This window comes from Peromyscus californicus, unplaced genomic scaffold (assembly GCF_007827085.1).
Source record: "Peromyscus californicus insignis strain IS unplaced genomic scaffold, ASM782708v3 Scaffold_8__1_contigs__length_139910024, whole genome shotgun sequence".
Taxonomy (NCBI): domain Eukaryota; kingdom Metazoa; phylum Chordata; class Mammalia; order Rodentia; family Cricetidae; genus Peromyscus; species Peromyscus californicus.
In genome coordinates this window covers 62,129,851-62,148,563 of record NW_026294606.1, presented here as the reverse complement: position 1 = coordinate 62,148,563, position 18,713 = coordinate 62,129,851, and the positions used below count along the sequence as shown (strand labels likewise).

The 18,713-nt window shown below is 39.4% G+C and overlaps 1 protein-coding gene across 29 annotated transcripts in view; it reads right to left on the bottom strand.

Moving 5' to 3' along the window:
• Celf2 (CUGBP Elav-like family member 2) overlaps positions 1-18,713 on the bottom strand; it is an 842,930-nt gene that overhangs the window by 170,321 nt on the left and 653,896 nt on the right. For all 29 annotated transcript variants that reach the window (XM_052727707.1, XM_052727708.1, XM_052727705.1 and 26 more), the window contains one exon: positions 12,404-12,600. In XM_052727707.1, coding sequence (XP_052583667.1) covers positions 12,404-12,581 — 178 coding nt within the window. In that variant the 5' untranslated portion in view covers positions 12,582-12,600. The remainder of the gene's footprint in view (positions 1-12,403; positions 12,601-18,713) is intronic.

The window sequence follows — 18,713 nt, the reverse complement described above, 5'->3', positions numbered from 1 at the left end:
AATTTGGAATAGTGACTTAAAACTTGGAATCTAAATGAGCTCCTTTACAGTCCCTGATTATGAGTCAGAAAACAATTGTTTTGTCACACTTTACACTCTTTCTCAAGAGATCACTGATTTTATCTGAGTATTCTCATCTTTTGACTCTACCACAATCTTATAAGCATTAAAGATATTTACTTCAATTGTGTATTTCTAGCAACACAATTAAAGCACTCAAGATTTCCCCACTTAAACATTATTTCACAGTTTATCCAGCTTATAAAGTCAGGAATCATTCTTTTTGCTTTCTTCTTGTAACTTTCTTCTCCTCTTTCTACTTTTTAACTACTCCTATCTAGTTCCCACCATATACTAAGTTCTTCACTGAGCAATGGCCTTGCAACATTTTATACTTTATTCCTCAGAAGTCTTCCAGGGAGGATTTCACACTCATTTGGGAAAAGGGACAAAGAAATAAATAAACCAATTTCAGGTTACAATGAAATTTAAAACAATAGATAAGAGTTTAACACACAAATACACATGCTTTCTATAAGGATTAAGGCTACTAATCAGCTTAATGTCAAGTACTATCTATTAGTTAGAGGCTGGTAGTTCTTCCTCAGAACACTATGTTAAATACTGTTATAGTAAAAAGGGGTTTGCACCGCCGAACCAACCAGGCTCCAATGGATACTCCAAGTCCATGGTCACACAAATGATCCTTGCTAAAGTGAGTGGGTAACAAAACAAAATGAACAGACAGGAATGTGACAAAGCAATCTCTCAGGAAGTGGGGGGTAGACAGAAGTAATAGTGAGATGGGAGAGGGCAGGGGAGATGATAGTGGTCAAAATGAATTAAAAATATGTGAAATTGTCCAAAAAGTAATTTAAGTAATTTAAAAGGGAGGGGGTTGTTGGAAGATATTGATGGCTGGTAGAGGTTGCAGTCTTACCACAGCCTGGCAGCTTTCTCTAAGCTCAGCAACATGGAAACTCCCTCCCTCCCCAGCAAAGCTCCCTGCTCTCTACCTAGTGTTATCTGGAGGATATCTCTAGGCCCATGATGTCCGATTTATCTCAAGTGACCTTTGACACACTTCCCTGCAAACGCTTTTCCCCTGATAACTCACATGGTAATTAGGCAACTGTTCTAGCCATTTTGATAAGGCCATGCTTCCACTAATCCAGCTATATGATAGGAGTGTGCCACTTAATGCAAATTAGGGTTTGTCCCCAGGTTCCCCAATCCTATATATTCCTTATACTCTGGAATAAAGTTGAGCTGATTCACTGAAGTCTGTCTCCCGGAGGGCTGTCTCCTGCTTCTGTTCCCTCCACCTTCGTGGACCAATGCAGTCAATGATCCTAATGAAGAAGTAGAACCACAGGTTTTAAAGGCTTATATAGTGATTTTCTCCACTCCTGGAGAGAAAAATGGAAGATGGAGACACATAGGACTCAGGAAGGTCACATATTGAATGGAAGGCCTCTTTCCAAGGGGATAGGATAGGTGACTATTCATTGGAGCTTCCTGAAAGCTGGTGAGGGAGCTCCAGAGACACAGTTTTCCTGTTGTCAGCCATGCTGGGGTTGGGACTTTTCATTGATGCAGCTGCTTTGGAATCACCCACCCTCCTGCAAGCAGCCTCATGATAGACTTGGGTGGAATCTTTTCATCAAGCTGTTACTAGTGACCTATCTGGGTAAACATGTTTGTTCATGTTTCCCCAGGAAAAATACTGCAGCAGAAGGCCAGATCGTTGCATTAGGGATGACTAAGTTATGCTGATGTAAGGGCTGCAGCAGACTTATCTCCTTGTACTGAATTAGAAAACCTTCAGAAAGGTACACTAGAAAAAGACTTTAACTGGTCTTGTTCTAAATCCCCACCTCTGGAAGATGAAAGGAAAAAAAAATACTAAAAATGAAGAAAAAGAGGAAGGAGGCTATATGGGCATGATACTGAAAAGGGAAACATCATGCTTCCTGTCACTTGACCTTAGCTCCCCTAATCTCTCATTTCATCTATGTCACAGGAAAAGCACTGAACTCTCAAGAATATAAGCATAATGCCCTTTGAACAGCAGGCCACCAAAAAATACTTATTGTTACAGGACTCTGGGCCATCTATTTTCCTTTCAATAATACCTTAACCTATGGATCCTGGTTACAAAGGTTTTGCATCAGTCCTTTTAAGACAGATGGGCAAGGTCCACTCTTAGGAACTGCTAAGTTAGCTGCTGCATCTCCATCTTCTTAACTTTTATATAATGCTCTAAGTTTACCACTTCTATATAAAAGTTTGGCTCAAACTCTATACTTTACCTGCTGTTCCACATTTTAAGTGTAAGCATCAGAGTCCCAGGGTTTAGCACTGGTTCAAAGAGCTTATCTATATAGAGCCTCACCCTGCACTTTAGCATCTTCAAAACTTCAATCAGAGTCTACCCCTACTATTTTTTCTGAGAGCACAAACCCTCCTTTTAATGTCTTGCTATAGGTTTTCCTTCTTTTCATTCTTATGGCTTAATGTTCTCAGTCCTTTTAAGTTAACCTGTCAGACCTTTCCATGTGGGTCCACCTTCCTAGACTTCTGTGATTCATGCTGCTCTCCTTTGGAATGCTCTGTCTCCTTGATATAACTTCAATAACACTAGCTAACACTGGGCATGGTGTCCTAGATAGCAGCAAAAAGGCTCTGTGGTAGAAAGTTGTTAAGTTACCTGCTCCATAGTACTTGCTTCTGATATCACTTGTAATGTTGAGCATTTGCGGAGCAGGTTCCTATTCACTTCAATGCCCACAATATTTGTATAATTTTCTAAATGTCTATGAATATGATCTCCATTGAATTATAGTAGCATCTGTTTTAACTTAAAGTTAAAATGTAGAAAGAAGGCAAAAAAAAAAAAAAAAAAAAAAAGGCAGCAGCATTTCCTGTATACTGTAAGACATATATCTTGGTCCCTTTGCAAATTAGGCCACAGAGTCTGCTACATAAACTTAAAGCCTAACTTACCTCAAAACATTTTATAATGATGTACTCTAGGAGAGCTGAAGAACATCATTACAGAACATTCTATTTCAGTCCTTTACTTTACTTCTATTCTCTGATTCCAACCTATGATCTTCTAATGGAAATAAATTATACTCCTTTATTCTTCAACATAATCACTGCTTGAAGTGTATACTATGAGTGTCTCTAATTTAAATTAATGCCAGAAGTGTGAATACTGGATTAGAAACTTCTCTCTCAGTCATTTACATAGAGAGTGAAAAAATACTGATCCTAAATACCAATTTTTGTGGTGTCTGAATCGCTGTCACCATCCACTTGGATCCATTAATTTTACCATTGTGATATGTTCCAATTTAGCTGATTAGCTGCCTTTTCTATTTGTAGGAGAACTTGCTATTCTGCTTTTTACTTCTATGTGGCTGACCACACAACTCTGCTTCAAAGAAGTCTAGAGAAATCCAGCACATCACTATCTATCATCTCACATGTGCCTTTCTGTGCTTCTCTCTCCATGGCATGTACTCATCCAAGTTAAAATGAAGGCCTGATTCTTTAATATGTCTAACAGGTCTAGTTTACTGCCTGAGTGTGTCTGATGCTAATCCTAAAGTATCACTGAAATGCCTAGTGTTAATTTTTGACTGAATTTCACAGTATGGGTCAGAATACTTTCAATTTCTTTAAGCAACTCTCTAAATAGCCAATATACTAGCATCTATCTTTTATCAAAACACATGATTTTCTTTTAAGATAATATTATTTTAGGTTAATTTCTCCTTGCCCATTTGGGTAGTTATCTAAATTCCCTGGTAGTTTTCAAAGGTTTTGATGATCATAATGATTGTTCTATATTTATTCATGGTACCTTCAGGATGCCTACATCTAACTGGAGGGAGAACACTTCTTGTAAAAAGTTTGGTCAACAAAAATTGAAAAAGAAAGCATGAGAATAGGTGGTCTCAGAACCAATAAAATTAGGCTGAAAATCCAACAACTGGAAACCTTAAGCCTAAATAAACTTTGTTAGCATTTTGAGTAATATTTATAAGAATGAACAGTGGTATTAACTATACTAACATAATTTTACATTTCACAGTAGGTGGAATTATTAAGGATAATAGACTTTTTCAAAAGGTGTATAACATTGTTTTTTAATGCATTTTAATTTCTTTTTAAAATAGCTATGATTAATTTTAAATTTTCATCAGAAGTAAAGTTTGGAGACAGAAAAAAGTGAGCCTTTTAACAAGAATATGTGGATTTCTAGGATCTTTGGATCCCAAGTGAGTAAGGGAGGCAAGTCATGGCAGCTCTCTGGCAATGCATAAGGTATTTCCAAATAAGTAACAGGATTGCCTTGTAGAGGGTACCTCTTTCTGCTGAAGAAGCTAGACTGCTTAATTCTAAAGGACTGGTTTCATAATGTCCCACAGTCTGGTCATCCACAGTGGCACAACTGTGTAACTGATGTACAGCCCTTCCACCATAGAGAAATCTCACTGGGTACCAAGGAAAGGCAAATGGCCTCTGGTCAGGCAAGATATCAACATAAAATGGCAAATGCAAACTGCAAGGCTTCCTAGACTGCACTTTTTACATCAACCAGCCTTATGTGTTGGAGGCATTCAAAGAGACACAGCCATGAGTTCATTTCCAATTTCTACCCAGTCTTTCCTTTTCTATCCAGAGCCTGTATTTTTTAGTCTTCTAAAACTTTATTTCCAGAAACACAAATCTACCAGGAACCAGACAACTGGGGATTTGCTGAAGGCTTAATGTTCCAGACAGAGGAGAAGCAAAACAAAATAGTCAGAGGCAGTCTCGAGTAATTTCTTGTCTACTTTGATACTGGCTTTGATACTGGCACTCTGTGTGTTCTGTATCTCCCTCATTCCCTTTCTTTCTTTTTCTCTCTCCAGAGACAACAGAATCAAAATGTACCCATGGTAACCTTTTATTATTATCTGCTAGCGTAGAAATGGCCCTTTCACAGAAGTAACAGAAATCAAACATAGCCTAGCCACTCTCTCCACAGTATGGGCCATTGAAGGGGATTCCTTATGAGAACTTAAAGGAAATTATTTTTTGCATTTCTCACTCCTTTAACTCAAATAAGCTAATGGGTAGTATTTAAAACTCTATTCAAAAAACATTTAATTGTTAACTCTTTCATTTATTTTTGTGTGTGATGTACATGTGTGTATACACGTGTACTTGTTCCTGTTTGTGTGTTCATATGTGTGAGAGCAGCATGCATTTCTGGGGAAGTCTTTTGTCTTTCACTCACTGTGGGAGCACTGGAGTTACATATGCTTATTACCATATCCAGTTTTAAATAAGTCCTGGGAATTGGAAGTAGGGCCCTCACAAATGTATAGCAAGCATTTTACCCCACCGAGCCATCTTCCTAGCTCTCTGATAAGTCTTTTTAATATAACCGTATGATACAACTAGTGAAACCACCTTTCATAAGGCATGATTAGGATCCCTGCCTACACATATACAGAAATTCTAATTGTGCTTCATATTTACCCTGCTAATCCTCAGTCAGTAAACAATGAAAGAGTGTCACAGTAAGTAATACAGTGATTTCTGTTAGGATAAAATTAACTCAGGATAAAAGTATTCTTCCTGAGGACCACTAAAAATAGGAGAGTCCCACACAATCTAGGGTGCAACCCTACCTTTAAAGAAATGTAGGACAATTAGATGTAGTGGCACATACCTATATCCTAGCACCATTTGTATTACTTAAGTCAAGGTTCTATAGAGGTTTTTAGGAAGAAAGGAAAGGCATAAAATGAGAATCATATTTCACCACCGCACTGTAGCCCCTGAGCCCCTAGCATCACAACATAAACTGGCCAGGGATGTTCTTTATAAACGTGTAACATTTTCCAGAAGAGTACAGCTTGTAAGATTATCAACTATCATTGTACTATACTAGCAGCATTCACATTTGGTATTTATTGGCTATGTAAAACATCCCTGAATGGTAGGTATTACCTCTGTCCTATGGATAGAGAAACTAAGCTATCTTACAGTAGTAAGTACCGCTGTAAGTCTCCTGTCTCCAGGGCCCATGCTCATTCTACCAGAACAAGAATCATCTGGATTGTGAGCTGTCACTCTGTCCAATACTGAAATAAAAAAAAGTTAGGTTTGGTGTCTTTTTTCCTGTTGCTGTTCTTTCTCTAGCCATCTAGTCTCATTTTCAAGAAACTTATCCACTGTACTGAACTAAAGAGAGACTAGGACCAAGTGAGACTTTAGTAATGGATAATTATCAAACACCAAGTAGAGTCTGTGAGATGGGAAGAAATGTCTTGTCCTCATATTCTAAGATCAATGAGGACAGCCTCCTGGGTCACCCAAACTGCAGCATGACCAAAAGGAAGATGAAATAGCAGTAGTGTCATAAGTATTATGAAAGCTGCTCTTCTGAAACTTGAAGATAATCACTCTTCCAAAAGGAGACATAAACTTAAGTTTTGTTCCACCCTGAAAATACTGAGTTCTGAGCAATGCAGGGTGCAGAGCTATGCAGTACTTATTGATGACCTCCTAACATATGACATGAAAAAAGGGACGTTTTGTTCTTTTGGCCTGGGCTATGCAGAGATAGTCAACACAGATCACTTCCACTTTGTGTTTCTCTTTTGGCTTAGAAGTCGTCAAAGGAGTGACAGAAAATGTAATCAGCAACACATTAGATGAGGACTGAGGTTCTGTTCCTGCATCATAGCCTCAAAGGTTCCGTTATTTCAATGTAATCACTTGGTAAAAGTAGATGATAATGATTTAAATTTAGAAAAACAGAAATAGCCTTTATTATAGAACATGTTTCTTCAGAGGCCATGATCCTGGATTATAATTTTGATTTTGGTGAAACCCTCCTATTTCATTACCAGTGGTTACAGTTCCCATGTTTAGTCTTGATTGAACACAATCACATCTTCCAGTTCTTCCATCTGCACACAACTCTTCCTTCTCCTCTGAGATAAGATAATACTCTTCCAGTTTTGTTAGCTCCCTACTTTAGACCTTGGAGAGCTTATTCCAACACATTTGCTACCTTTTCCAACTTTTTGTTTGTTTGTTTGTTTTGTTTTTTTTGAGACAGGGTTTCTCTGTGTAGTTTTGAAGCCTGTCCTGGATCTCACTTTGTAGCCCAGGCTGGCCTCAAACTCACAGAGATCCACCTGACTCTGCCTCCTGATTGCTGGGATTAAAGGCGTGTACCACCACTGCCCGGCCCTTTTCCAACTTTTTACCCCATCAGCTTAGCCACCCTTAGGTCCAGGTTCTCCATGGCTCCAATTCTCTGTTTGTTCACAGACCAGGAACATGTTGTCCTTCGTTGTCTCCTGTAGTTCTCCATAACCCCAGCCTCTAGGGCCCATTCTGAAATGGTCTAAGTGTATCAGGGTCCTCTTTGCTCCTCAGTAGCTCTTCTGTTCAGTTTTCCAAACCAATAATTTTATATCTATCTTCATTTCCTCAATTCCACTTGGTACTCTCAGAAATTTACTATTTACTACAAGGACAAAGGGCATATCTACTAAATATCATCTACTAAATATAGTACTTCCGCTCTGTGTTGACATTTTCTGAATGTAACTTCCTCCTAATTGCACTGATGTCTCAAACTAAGCATCTGTCTACCCTTCTACTTATGTTCTTCGGCTTTTTCTTCTCTCTGTTCAAGGACCTTGACGACTCTGTGGTCTTTATATTTCTACGATCATCTTTTATTCTATCTTTTATCATTTGTAGAAGCAGTAACAACAGTCACACACACACACACACACACACACACACACACACACACACACACACATATATGTTCTTTCACGAGCAACGCACTAGTAAAGGAATCTGCACTTACAGTCACACATATACAACTTCAACTCCTCTTCCCCAAACCCACTGTCATCTTGCTCCAGAAATGTTGTCTAGTCCTCACAACCACAACATCAACGTGTTTTCTTGGACCTTATTCTTCTTGACCTTCAGGAGCACCTCAAAATTGAACCTGTTTTTCTCTTTCCAAAATTTTCTCCTCCTCATTGTTCTCACCATTGCTGATTCCTTCCCCTTTTCTTCCGGATAACCCAAAAGTTCTCCATCAGCATTGCTCTAATTTATGTATCTATTTTTCTTCTTTACACTGCTGTTTATGCCTTAGTCACTCACTCCTTTCCTTGACATTCTCAGGAGAGGCAACATCCTTCTCTGCATAAAAGATAACAGACTACACTGGTTTCTTTATCGCCTTTTGGCTTAAGTATCTTTCCAGATCCTCCTTTATCTAAAAGAGAAATTTTAATTTTTTTAATTCTAAGAATGAAGACTCTCTAAAACTACCCTATAAATGATTAGCTTTGTAATTTTCCTTTCTTTCATTGCATTTCACATATTTCACATTTGTGAGACTACAGTTTTCAGACTATGTCATTCTCTCTTTTTGTCTGAATTAGGCTAAGCTAGTCCATCGACTTGTAATGTTTAACATCATCTCTATTTACTAAAATCCCATTACTGGTTTCAAAATTTTGTAAAGATGCTATCTTTTCCTATATCCCACAAAATAAAATATATTTATTTCTTCTGTGAACTTCTCTAATTTCAATATGCATGTCTTCTTCTTTTGTAGTTACTATTATCTCATATTCTTTTATTGTAGTGACCTATAAGTTTAATGTTCTTCTTAGAGTTTAAGTTCATAAAAGATAGTCATGATGAGAGAACAACTAACATTACTAACATAGCATTCTACAGACTGTCCCCCCACCTTTTTTTGTTATGATTAAGTGAAGTGCTCAAGTGAACTACTTAAAGAGAATCAGAGCCAAGAATTGGATTTAGGCATGTATGGTTTTAAAGGCCATTTCATATCATCTGCAGAATTGGCAGATAATCGCTGAATAAAACATGTTTCTCTTGGGCTGGGAAGGCGGCTCAGTGAGGAAAGCACTTGCTATACACATGTGAGCATCTGAGTACAGCTCTGCAGATCTGTGCAGAGCCAAGTGCAGTAGCACATATGTGCAATTGCAGCACTCCTATATGGAGAAGAGAGGAAGAGACAGCCTCCATGTAAGCTCACAGGCCTACTAGTTTGGCTGGCATACACAGAAATAAACAATAAAGAAACCAAACAAGGTGGAAGGTATGGTCTGACACCTAAGGTCATACTCTGATCTCCATATGTGTGCTCACACTCATGCACACAAACATACATGTGCACACATAAAACACACAGAGATTAAAAAAGCTCCTCTTAGTTCCTAACAGACTAGAATCGTTTACTTAAATTCCCTAGTTTCTGAAACTGCTTAAATACATTCTGTAAGAAGAAGAAACAGACAGCTTAGACTTCAACTCTTGAATTAAAACAGGGTAAAGCTTGTATACCTCAAGATTAAACAGAACATAAAATGCAAAGAAAAAGAAAGATCTAATTTACCTGGATTAAGTAATAGCATAACTTTTTTCTCTTTCCTTGGAACCATCAAGGCCAATGAGGCAATGAATCAAGGCCATCCAAAAGCCTTGCTTAGATAATTTAAACCACATTTAGACAAAGCCTCCAGTATTTCTAGTTTCTGAGGCTCTAACATCAGTGCTGTGAAAACATGGTAACTGTACTTTGTTGACAGAACCAAAGTCAATGTAAACTTGGGGTTGAGTTTTACATATGAACTATTAAAATTATATATGGAGGTACAGATATTGATGTAAAGAAAACAGTAGCTGTTGCTTTCTACATGTAAGCAGCTAAGAACTGTAATCCTATGAGAGCAATGTCATTATATATCCCAAATCCCATCACAACAAATACCTTTACAACAGAGATGTCTGTATAACAAAAACCCTTTCAAGCTTTGGCTGACAGCCCACATATTTCAAGCAATATTTGATGTGAGACTTGGAGTTCACAGTAATGGGAATTGACCTGTATTTCCAAAGGTAAGATTTGAATGATTTCATCTCTAACTCCTATCCCGTGATACCATGAGTCTGAGTGATATACAACCCAAACCCATGAGTATAAAAACTAAACACAAAGGCAGAAATGAAACCTCCAGTGCTCTTAAAGGTAGAAATCCCTTCCTTTCACTTGGGAAACACTTAGCCATGAAAATGAAGCCATGAAATGGAGCAGATGGTGCTGTTTTTGATCTCATTTCACTGAGAGACCAAAAAGTGAAGTGTCTGAAGACCGATGAAGAGTGGTCCGATATAAACTTCTAGCAGGGGAAACAGGGCTACATTTCTTCACTTCTTTGAGCCTCAGTATCCTCATCTGTAAACTGTGACTGATACTATATACTTCAAGATTTTGGTAAAAGCTAAATGAAAACATATATAAAGCTCTCACTAGAGGGCCTGACATACTGCATATAACCCCCAAAGTTCCCTTATTTGGCTTTCCTCCCTCTTCAAGAGCTTGGGCTTCTGCAAACTATTTTCATAAAATTACTTAGAAGACCCAGTGAACAGAAAGTTAACAAAATATATGGTCTCAATCTTCATCTGGATAAGGTATTTGTCAAAGAAACATGTATGGAAAAGATAGAGCTCATACATTGAATATATTTGACTGGGAAAAAGGTCTTTTGGGCATTGTAAGGAACACATACTCAAAAGATTTAAAGCAACCAATCAGGCATCATAATAATAATTGAGTTCTGATTATTTTGCCAGAGGCCATTTTGAAAACTACCGATAAACCCAGCTCCAGTGTCCCGTTTTCCAGGTGAGGGAGAAATGTGCATGCTGGTGGAGGTAAGTTTCCTTTGGGTACTACTGCAGGCAATGGGAAGGACTCTCACTTGAAAAGCACTGAGTTGAGAACCATGAATTATACTGTCTCTTCTAACTAGTGTACTATTACAGTATTAAAATGAACCCCTAATTCTTTGTGTGGAAAATATCTAAATATTCACAAAGGTCTCTAATATAATCCTGATTTCTGAGGTTTTCTATTTTACTGATTTAAGATATCTGAGTTTCTACTTTTCTAATTATAGGCAATCAGATTTGTAGACACAAAATTCTAGTCTCTTTAATAGCTATAGTGTTACATGCAATATTTGGAAAAAAAACCCCTAGTTTATTAATAAAATCTGAAGGCAAGTCTGTCACCCTTTACAAAACAAGTATTGTCTATGGGCTTTTAAATTCCCTTTAAAAGCTCTCCAAAGCTCAAAAGACCTCAGCACTAAAGAACAGAAGATGTCCCAGCACTTCACAAAATTACGGACTATTGGCCTTAACATTTTCTTACTCTTTTTTTTTTTTTTTTTCAAAAGGCTCAGAGAAAAGTGTGAGGCAAGGTTCATGTGCCTAACTAAAGAGCACACACAAGCCAAGCAATGAGCTCCCTCTTATAAGATGCACATAAAAATAAAACAGGCTAGAAAGAAACAGCAAAGCACAGAGAAAAAGGAAGTATGATATCCACAGAAGACAGAGAGGCCCTGAGAGGAGAGGCTGAAAAAGAACAGCATCACTGAATGAGAAGGTTAAAATAGAGAAAGAAACCAAGTGGTAGCAGCAGAGAAGGTTTTTTAAATGTAGTCTATGTAGAGCTTACAATGTAGGGCTCAAAAACACAGAAGCATCAACTTAGTACAATTCTTGGCCTCTATTTTAATAATTGTAACCTCTACCCCATCACCATTATCTTAAAATGGAGGCGGTAAGAAGCACCAGACTTTTCTGATTAATCTTACCTCTGACAAGGGTGTAAGCCTTGAGGATCTCGGAAGGTGTGTTAACTATCTCAGACCACTAGGGTACTACCCCTGGCTCCAGCAGGCACAGTTCTCCTAATGATCCCCACTGGCCCCCGAGAATGGATGTCCATCCTCAGAGTGAACCCTTTTTTACCCCACCAGTGGCATCACACCAACAGTTTGCTAGTCATTTCAAGGTCTCTACAGGCTGTGAAAAAGTGTAATATATTTGTAATTACATGAGTAATCATGGGAAGGTAGCACAGACAGAGTTAGCTCCTGAAATACAAGACTGAGAAACATTGTTCCTTACAGGGTCAGCAACCCCACCCAGAGGCCACATTACTTAGAAAGTGACCTCATAGGAGCAATCAGGGGACCATAAAAAGCTGGGCAGAATTCCTGCCCTCCTTCTTGAGTCCCACCTGTCCCAGCAGGCGGGAGTTCTGGGAGGAGCCCTGAGGCACAGCCAGAACACCAGGGCTGCCAGCACCAGCTGCTCTCAGACTGCCTTCCCTTCCTCTTTGTCACCCTCCCTCCTGCAGACAGAAGGCTCTGGGAGCTCTGGCCAGCCCGGGGATGCCCACCCCAGCCACTAAGCCCACCCTGACACCTGAGTGACCCCTACCCCATGTGCCACATGCATTCTGTACCTTTACTCTGGGGAGGGTTCTGACTCCGGTCCCGGAGGACGTTGATCTGGTAGACAGCTCCATAAGGCTCAAAAAGTTCTTTCAGCTCCTTTTCTGACCAGGATCTAGGGATCTGTCCGACAAACATCTTAATGGCATCTGGGTCTGGTTGGTCTGAATGATCCAAAGCTCCGTTCATCTTGTTGGCTGTGCCGTTACTGTCAAAAACGGAACCAGGAGCCAGAGTTAGGGCTTCAGGGCGAAGGACAGGAAGAAAAAAATAGTGGGGGTTGGGGGTGAGGAGGCGGAAAGAGGAAGAGGAGCACAGGGGAAAGTGCCTAATGACTCGTAGAAATTTGATGAACTAAAACAAAGCGGAGGCACCATTAGGTTGCTTCTCAGCAGCAGCGTGATGCTTTCACTGCATGCTGCTGCTGTTCAGCATTGACTCCCGAGCACAGGGCAATGCCTGGCCGCCTGTCACCCAGGGCATGGACATCTCAGAACCCAGGCTTGGGAGGCAGCTGCAAGTTAAGTGCAGGTCTCAATTGGCAAGGCTGCCATCAACACATCACAAATCGGCAGCATTATCAGCTCTGCATCGGTTATCGCTGGGAAAGAAAGGGAGAGCTGGATTTCTCACCCTTTCCCCTTTCCCCGCCCTTTTTTCAGAGGTTTTGGAAGAGAGAGCGAGGTGGTAATAATAAAGTCACATGGAAAGAAAATGAAACACTTGGCAGTCCATCAGATGACTAATGCAAGATGCTGGTGATGAATTTGCAGAGTGCAAGAGGCATCCATGTGTGCATCAAATTAGTACGTTGTTGCTGCTCAGAAAGGAAAGCGCTCCAGCTATGCAGCTCTGCGCAGCTGATTGGCTGCCTGCACTGGAGGAAAGGGTTAGAGCTGGGGGGGGGGGGCTCCCCTTTAAAAAGCACATTGTTTATGGGACCTAAGCACAAAGGGCTTAATTCAGAGAGGCAAAAGTGATCTCAGAATTGCTTGCTTTGTGTTGGGGAAAAAAAATACAGCACAAAAAGTTGAGTTCCCACTAAAGGACACTGAATATTTTAAATCTTTCACACTCCATAAATTGCTCTCTGTATATCTGACTTCCAGATGTTGCACTTAAGTTCTAAACAATCACACGTTTGGGAAAGGAAAAAAAAAAAGATCTGCCTTTTCTTCTCCTAGCTTCAGTAAATATTTGGGGCAGATACAAAGAACTAAAGCATAAGGTTTTATGTCTTTCTTCCTATCATTTCCCAGACCCACATTTGGGAGAGAATATTTGTTTCAAGCCTAACATGGTGAAAAAGTCATTCCTTTTTACCTTGGACAACCCCTTTGAACTAGAATAACAAAGCAAACCCAACACCTTTTTCTTCATAACCCCCACCCAGCACACTGTATATCCCAGCTCCTCTCGTAAGAAGACTAAATACTTCTGAATGTGCCTGTTTGTAGCAGAGTACTCTTGGTCCAGCTCCTCAGTCTGTGAAAATACAAAGCACCTGAACAAGTGCAAAGACAGCAGCCCAGTAGCTACAGACTTGCAGGTGAGCACTCCACGATGACGTAAGGAGGTCAGGAAGAAGATACACTAAAGTGTAAATGGCAGGTGTAGCCTCACTGTAGCCTCAGAGAAATACCAAAAAAGTATTAGAAAAAGATCTTAACAGAGTTTCTTATTTTGTTGTAAGAAACATACAAACAAAAAGAACACTCTAAAGCTGCTGCAGATCTAGGCTCACTAGACCTGAGTTCTTGAAAAAACAAACAAAAAACAGCATGCCTGCATTCTTTAGCACGGGAGCAATTGGGAGCTAAGGCAGAATTTAAGGACAACTAATGTACACAGTGAAAAGTCTCTCTCTCTGTCTCTGTCTGTCTCAAAGCCAAAGGCCTGTAGAATGGAGAAACTTCAATTCAGATTTAATCCAGAGATGAAATGATGTCAGATACTCTTCACTAGGTTTTGCTTCAATTTCTACTACCTCTACCTCCCTATTTTACCACTTTTTTTTTAATCTTTGAAGTAAACAATCAGAGTGTCTAACTTGAAGCATTTTCAGAGCATTCTCTAATCAACCTTATTGTTATAAAAATGTTCTACTGAATAAAATATTGAGTACAAGATCTTTTTTCAACAATTCAGGTATAATGCAATGCTTGTTTATATTAGAGCTAGATCATTTATCTTGTTCTCACGCATCTATACTTATTTCCCACCACTGAGAATTCAATAAACAGTTTAACCTGTGGAGCTGCACAGGGTGGAGGTGGCACAATTCTTTGCAGTAGACTATACAGTGTTTATAGCATTTTGAAAGCTGAGAGTGTGGCAAGACTCATTCTGGCACAGGAAGGACTCGTGGTTAGTGCTGTTGACAACTAGCTAGATGCAAAGAGGAAGGTATTGCCACAGGTCTAAGCTAACAGAAAGCAGAAGTTAGACCATGATTAATATAGTGCAAGAGTTAGGCCACAGTATACTTGTCTAATATCTAAACTTAGAGTTCTGGAGCAAGTACTTAATGTTCGTATCTCAAATGAACATTCCTTTTTCGTTTTCCCAAATAACAGAAACTCACTTTTTCCTCAAAAAAGGAGGAAAGCTGCAGTGGGATGAAGGCTTACTCCTTTAGTCTTTATATAGTAGAAAGTGCTTATTTAGAATCTCTCCCAGTCAGCTCTTCCTCCTAGACACCTGAAGACCTCTTATCATTCAAAGGGCATGCACAGTAGTGGTGAAGTGTGTGGCCTCTGATCCTGACATCACTTTCTTACTGTGCTACTTTGAGTTTCAGATTCTTCATTTATAAAATGGCAACAAGAGATTCTGCTCCATAGAGTCCTATGACCCAGAGTAAGTGTTCTATAAATGTCTGCTATTCTCACTGTGTGCATTTCCTTTTCATAACTGAAAAGAGTGACCATCATAAATCTATTTTTCAATTAAATCTAAACATGACTCATATCCCTAGGAGTAATAGTATTTACATATACCAATACTATGCTGTGTACTTTACATTTTTTGTTTATTGGTTTTGGAGTTGTTTGTTTTTCAGACAGAGTCTTACTATATAGACCTGCTTGGCTAGTCTGAACTGGCTATACAGAACAGCCTGGCCTTGAACCCACAGAGACATACTTGCTGTAGTGGGTAGCCATTCCAGCCTTGATCTGGAAGTTCCAACCCCCATTGAGGCTTCGGTAACTGTCACGCCTACAAGGCGGGGCCAAGAGAAAACCCTGAAGACCCGAGATCTGGATGCGCCGGCTCTCTTAGTTCCTGGACCCTGGACGCTGAGGAAGACCAAGCAGAGTTCTCCAGAGAACACCGCTGGACTGTGCCACGCCTTTCCCAGACTCTGTAAACTATCCATTCACTTGTAAGTTACCCCAGAAAATAAACCTCCCTTTTAACTACGTGGAGTAGCCTTAATAATTTCACCAATATCTGGCGCTCACGTGGGGCAAATTCCAAAGGCCTGGGTGGCGCCCACCCTTAGCTTCCTCCCCGGCTGGCGGGCACTTGAAGCTGCAGGGTACCCCCTGCAGAGCTCCTTTACCAGGAAAAACCTACAGGGTTCCATTCCTGAAGAAGAGCTAATCCGGTCTCAGTTCCGCGGCAAGTCCGTGGAGTGGCCTTAATAATTTCACCAATAACTTGCCTCTGCCTGGTAAGAGCTAGGATTACATGGGTGGACCACTATATCTGGCAGTGCTTTACATTTTTAATCCTCAAGACAACCTATGAGAAACTAGTATTTTTCAAATGCCAACATGTGGGAAATAAGTTCTGTTCCTAAGGTTACTAAATTATAAACTATAGTGAGAATCCAAATCTATGTCCTCCTGGCCCCAAAGTGCAAAGCATTTTTAATCCACCCCACGGCCAAACATTTTGTACAGTCTGGTTTTAGTGGCATGCAGAGAGCTCATAACAAATCAAGGGGAAGACAAATTCCAGAACAAGTCCTACTGGATCTCTAGAATCAGATTCCCAAACAAACAAACAAACAAGGGCTGGAAAAGATTGACACACACGGTTCTTCTATCTGTGGAAACATGCTGCAAGGCACACAGATTATGAGCCTTTGAGGGTGCTTTGAGCCCCACATCTTCTCAGTCATCACATAAGATCTCTGTCCAGATCCCTTCATCTCTAGTCCCACAGAGTCACTTTGATGAGTAGCTGTCACCCATCCTTATTTACATCCTTTCTTGTTTGCCATTTTGCAAATGACTGTTTGTATCCACTCTGAAATGCACAATAATTCCGTCTGTAAGGAAATCCAGTCATATCTAGTATAAATTAAAACTGCCACCAAAAATTTCCAAACAAAACTTTTTATTTGGGATAGATGTTCTTATCAGAGTGACTTTCCTATTGTTACTGCATCTTGATGTATCTAACAATTTTGTTTTAATACACCTAAAGTTTTCCTTTGGAAGTTGAATCTTTTATCTTAGCTGAAGCTCATTTCTCTTGGCAATCTGGTGACTTCTGTTCTCATGGGCTGTAGGTATATATACTTCTGAGTAAGCCAAAGATTACATGTTAATTATGTTTTAAGCTAAGCTTTTGGGGATTCCCTGAGAGAGGTCATAAATAGCCAAGGTACTCTTCATAGAGAATTATAGACACATATACCCCAATCTCAGCAACACCCACTATTAAGATCTTTGTCAAAAAAAAAGAATTAAATTTAGATTCAACTCCAAATAATATTTACAGAGGGCCTAGCCTCTGCCAGAAACCTTTGCCAACTCCTGGCACACAGTATCACAACAGCTCCTATTGGAATCATCTTCATTTTAGGGATGAAGCAAATGAGAGCCACGGGGCAATGTGCCTTTTCCAATGTAACACCTGTAAGGAATCATGACTGTAAAATATGGACACAGTAGGACTTAAAAGCTAATTGTCTTCCCTTCTTGTTCCATGAACTAGACTTCTTTGGAGAAATGCTGAAATAGTGTTTCACATGGACTCTGTGACCACTTGCAGATCTTGGACACATCTGTAGTCACCTTGCCTAAAAACTTTAACAAGATCCTGAATATCAATTCTGCTTTTGCCCTTGGCAGAGAACCTACTCTAAGACTCCTCTAGGACAGGTGCCAAATGGAATGGGACCATAAGTCAGAGAGCACGGAGCCAGGGGACATTGTTGGTATGAGTCTTAGAGCCAAGATGAAATCCTAATGATATTTGGAGGGTGGTGAGAGTGCTTACATTTTGCTTTTAGCACTGCACTGACCTACTTACCTACTCTATTTTCTAGTAAAAAGAAATCAGATCAACAGAGAATATGCAAAACCGTCTGTAGTTCCTCTGAGAAAGCAGAATATCATTAAAAATAAGTGGTTTAATACATTATTATTATGATTAACTTCAGGAAAGGGTTTTATAAGAGCTCAAAATTTTCAAGACTAGAAACAGGAGAAATAGATTTCTGATTTTGTATCTTCTTGGATAGTTTTCTGTGTTTAACTTACTTTACCTATATAAAATGAGCAACAAATTTACGAAATGGTTGTAATAAGACAATAAATACTCATAATGTACTAAACCAAAAATACTATGCAAAAAAGATACTATTTCTGAATACTTTTGGCTAAAGATAGCTGATCTTACTGGTGTTTATAAATAATCATATTATTATTTTTTTTTGTTTGCTCTTTACCTGTTTTTATTTCTTGGAATGATCTACATCAGTTCTATCAAGTCTATGCTGATGGAAATTATCCCTGTATGTATACTTGAGTATGCTAGGCACTAGCTACATATGGCTACTGAGTATTGAACTGTGGCTAATGTAATTATATAAATGAATTTTTATTAATTTTATTTAAATAGCTCTAGAAACAAATAGACTCCCTTTCCTCCTTTAAAAACACTGATTAGAGTTGAGATTCACCTAAATATATTATTCTGAGGGAGCTGTTTTGAAAATCCTATTAATGCCAAGTTGCATAACTACAAGCAGATAATGGGCCAATGGGGCTGGACTTAGCTCAACATCAAATTAACTGTGTGCCCTCCTCACTTAACCTCCCCCAACCCCAAACCAAAGAGAATAAATAGCTTCTTCTATTTGGCTATAATTTCTACAAAAAGGCTATAAGAAATACTAAGTTCTTGTAAATACTTGTATTAATTTTTTTTTTTTTTTTTTTTTTTTTTTGGTTTTTTGAGACAGGGTTTCTCTGTGTAGCTTTGCGCCTCTCCTGGAACTCACTTGGTAGCCCAGGCTGGCCTCGAACTCACAGAGATCCGCCTGGCTCTGCCTCCCGAGTGCTGGGATTAAAGGCGTGCGCC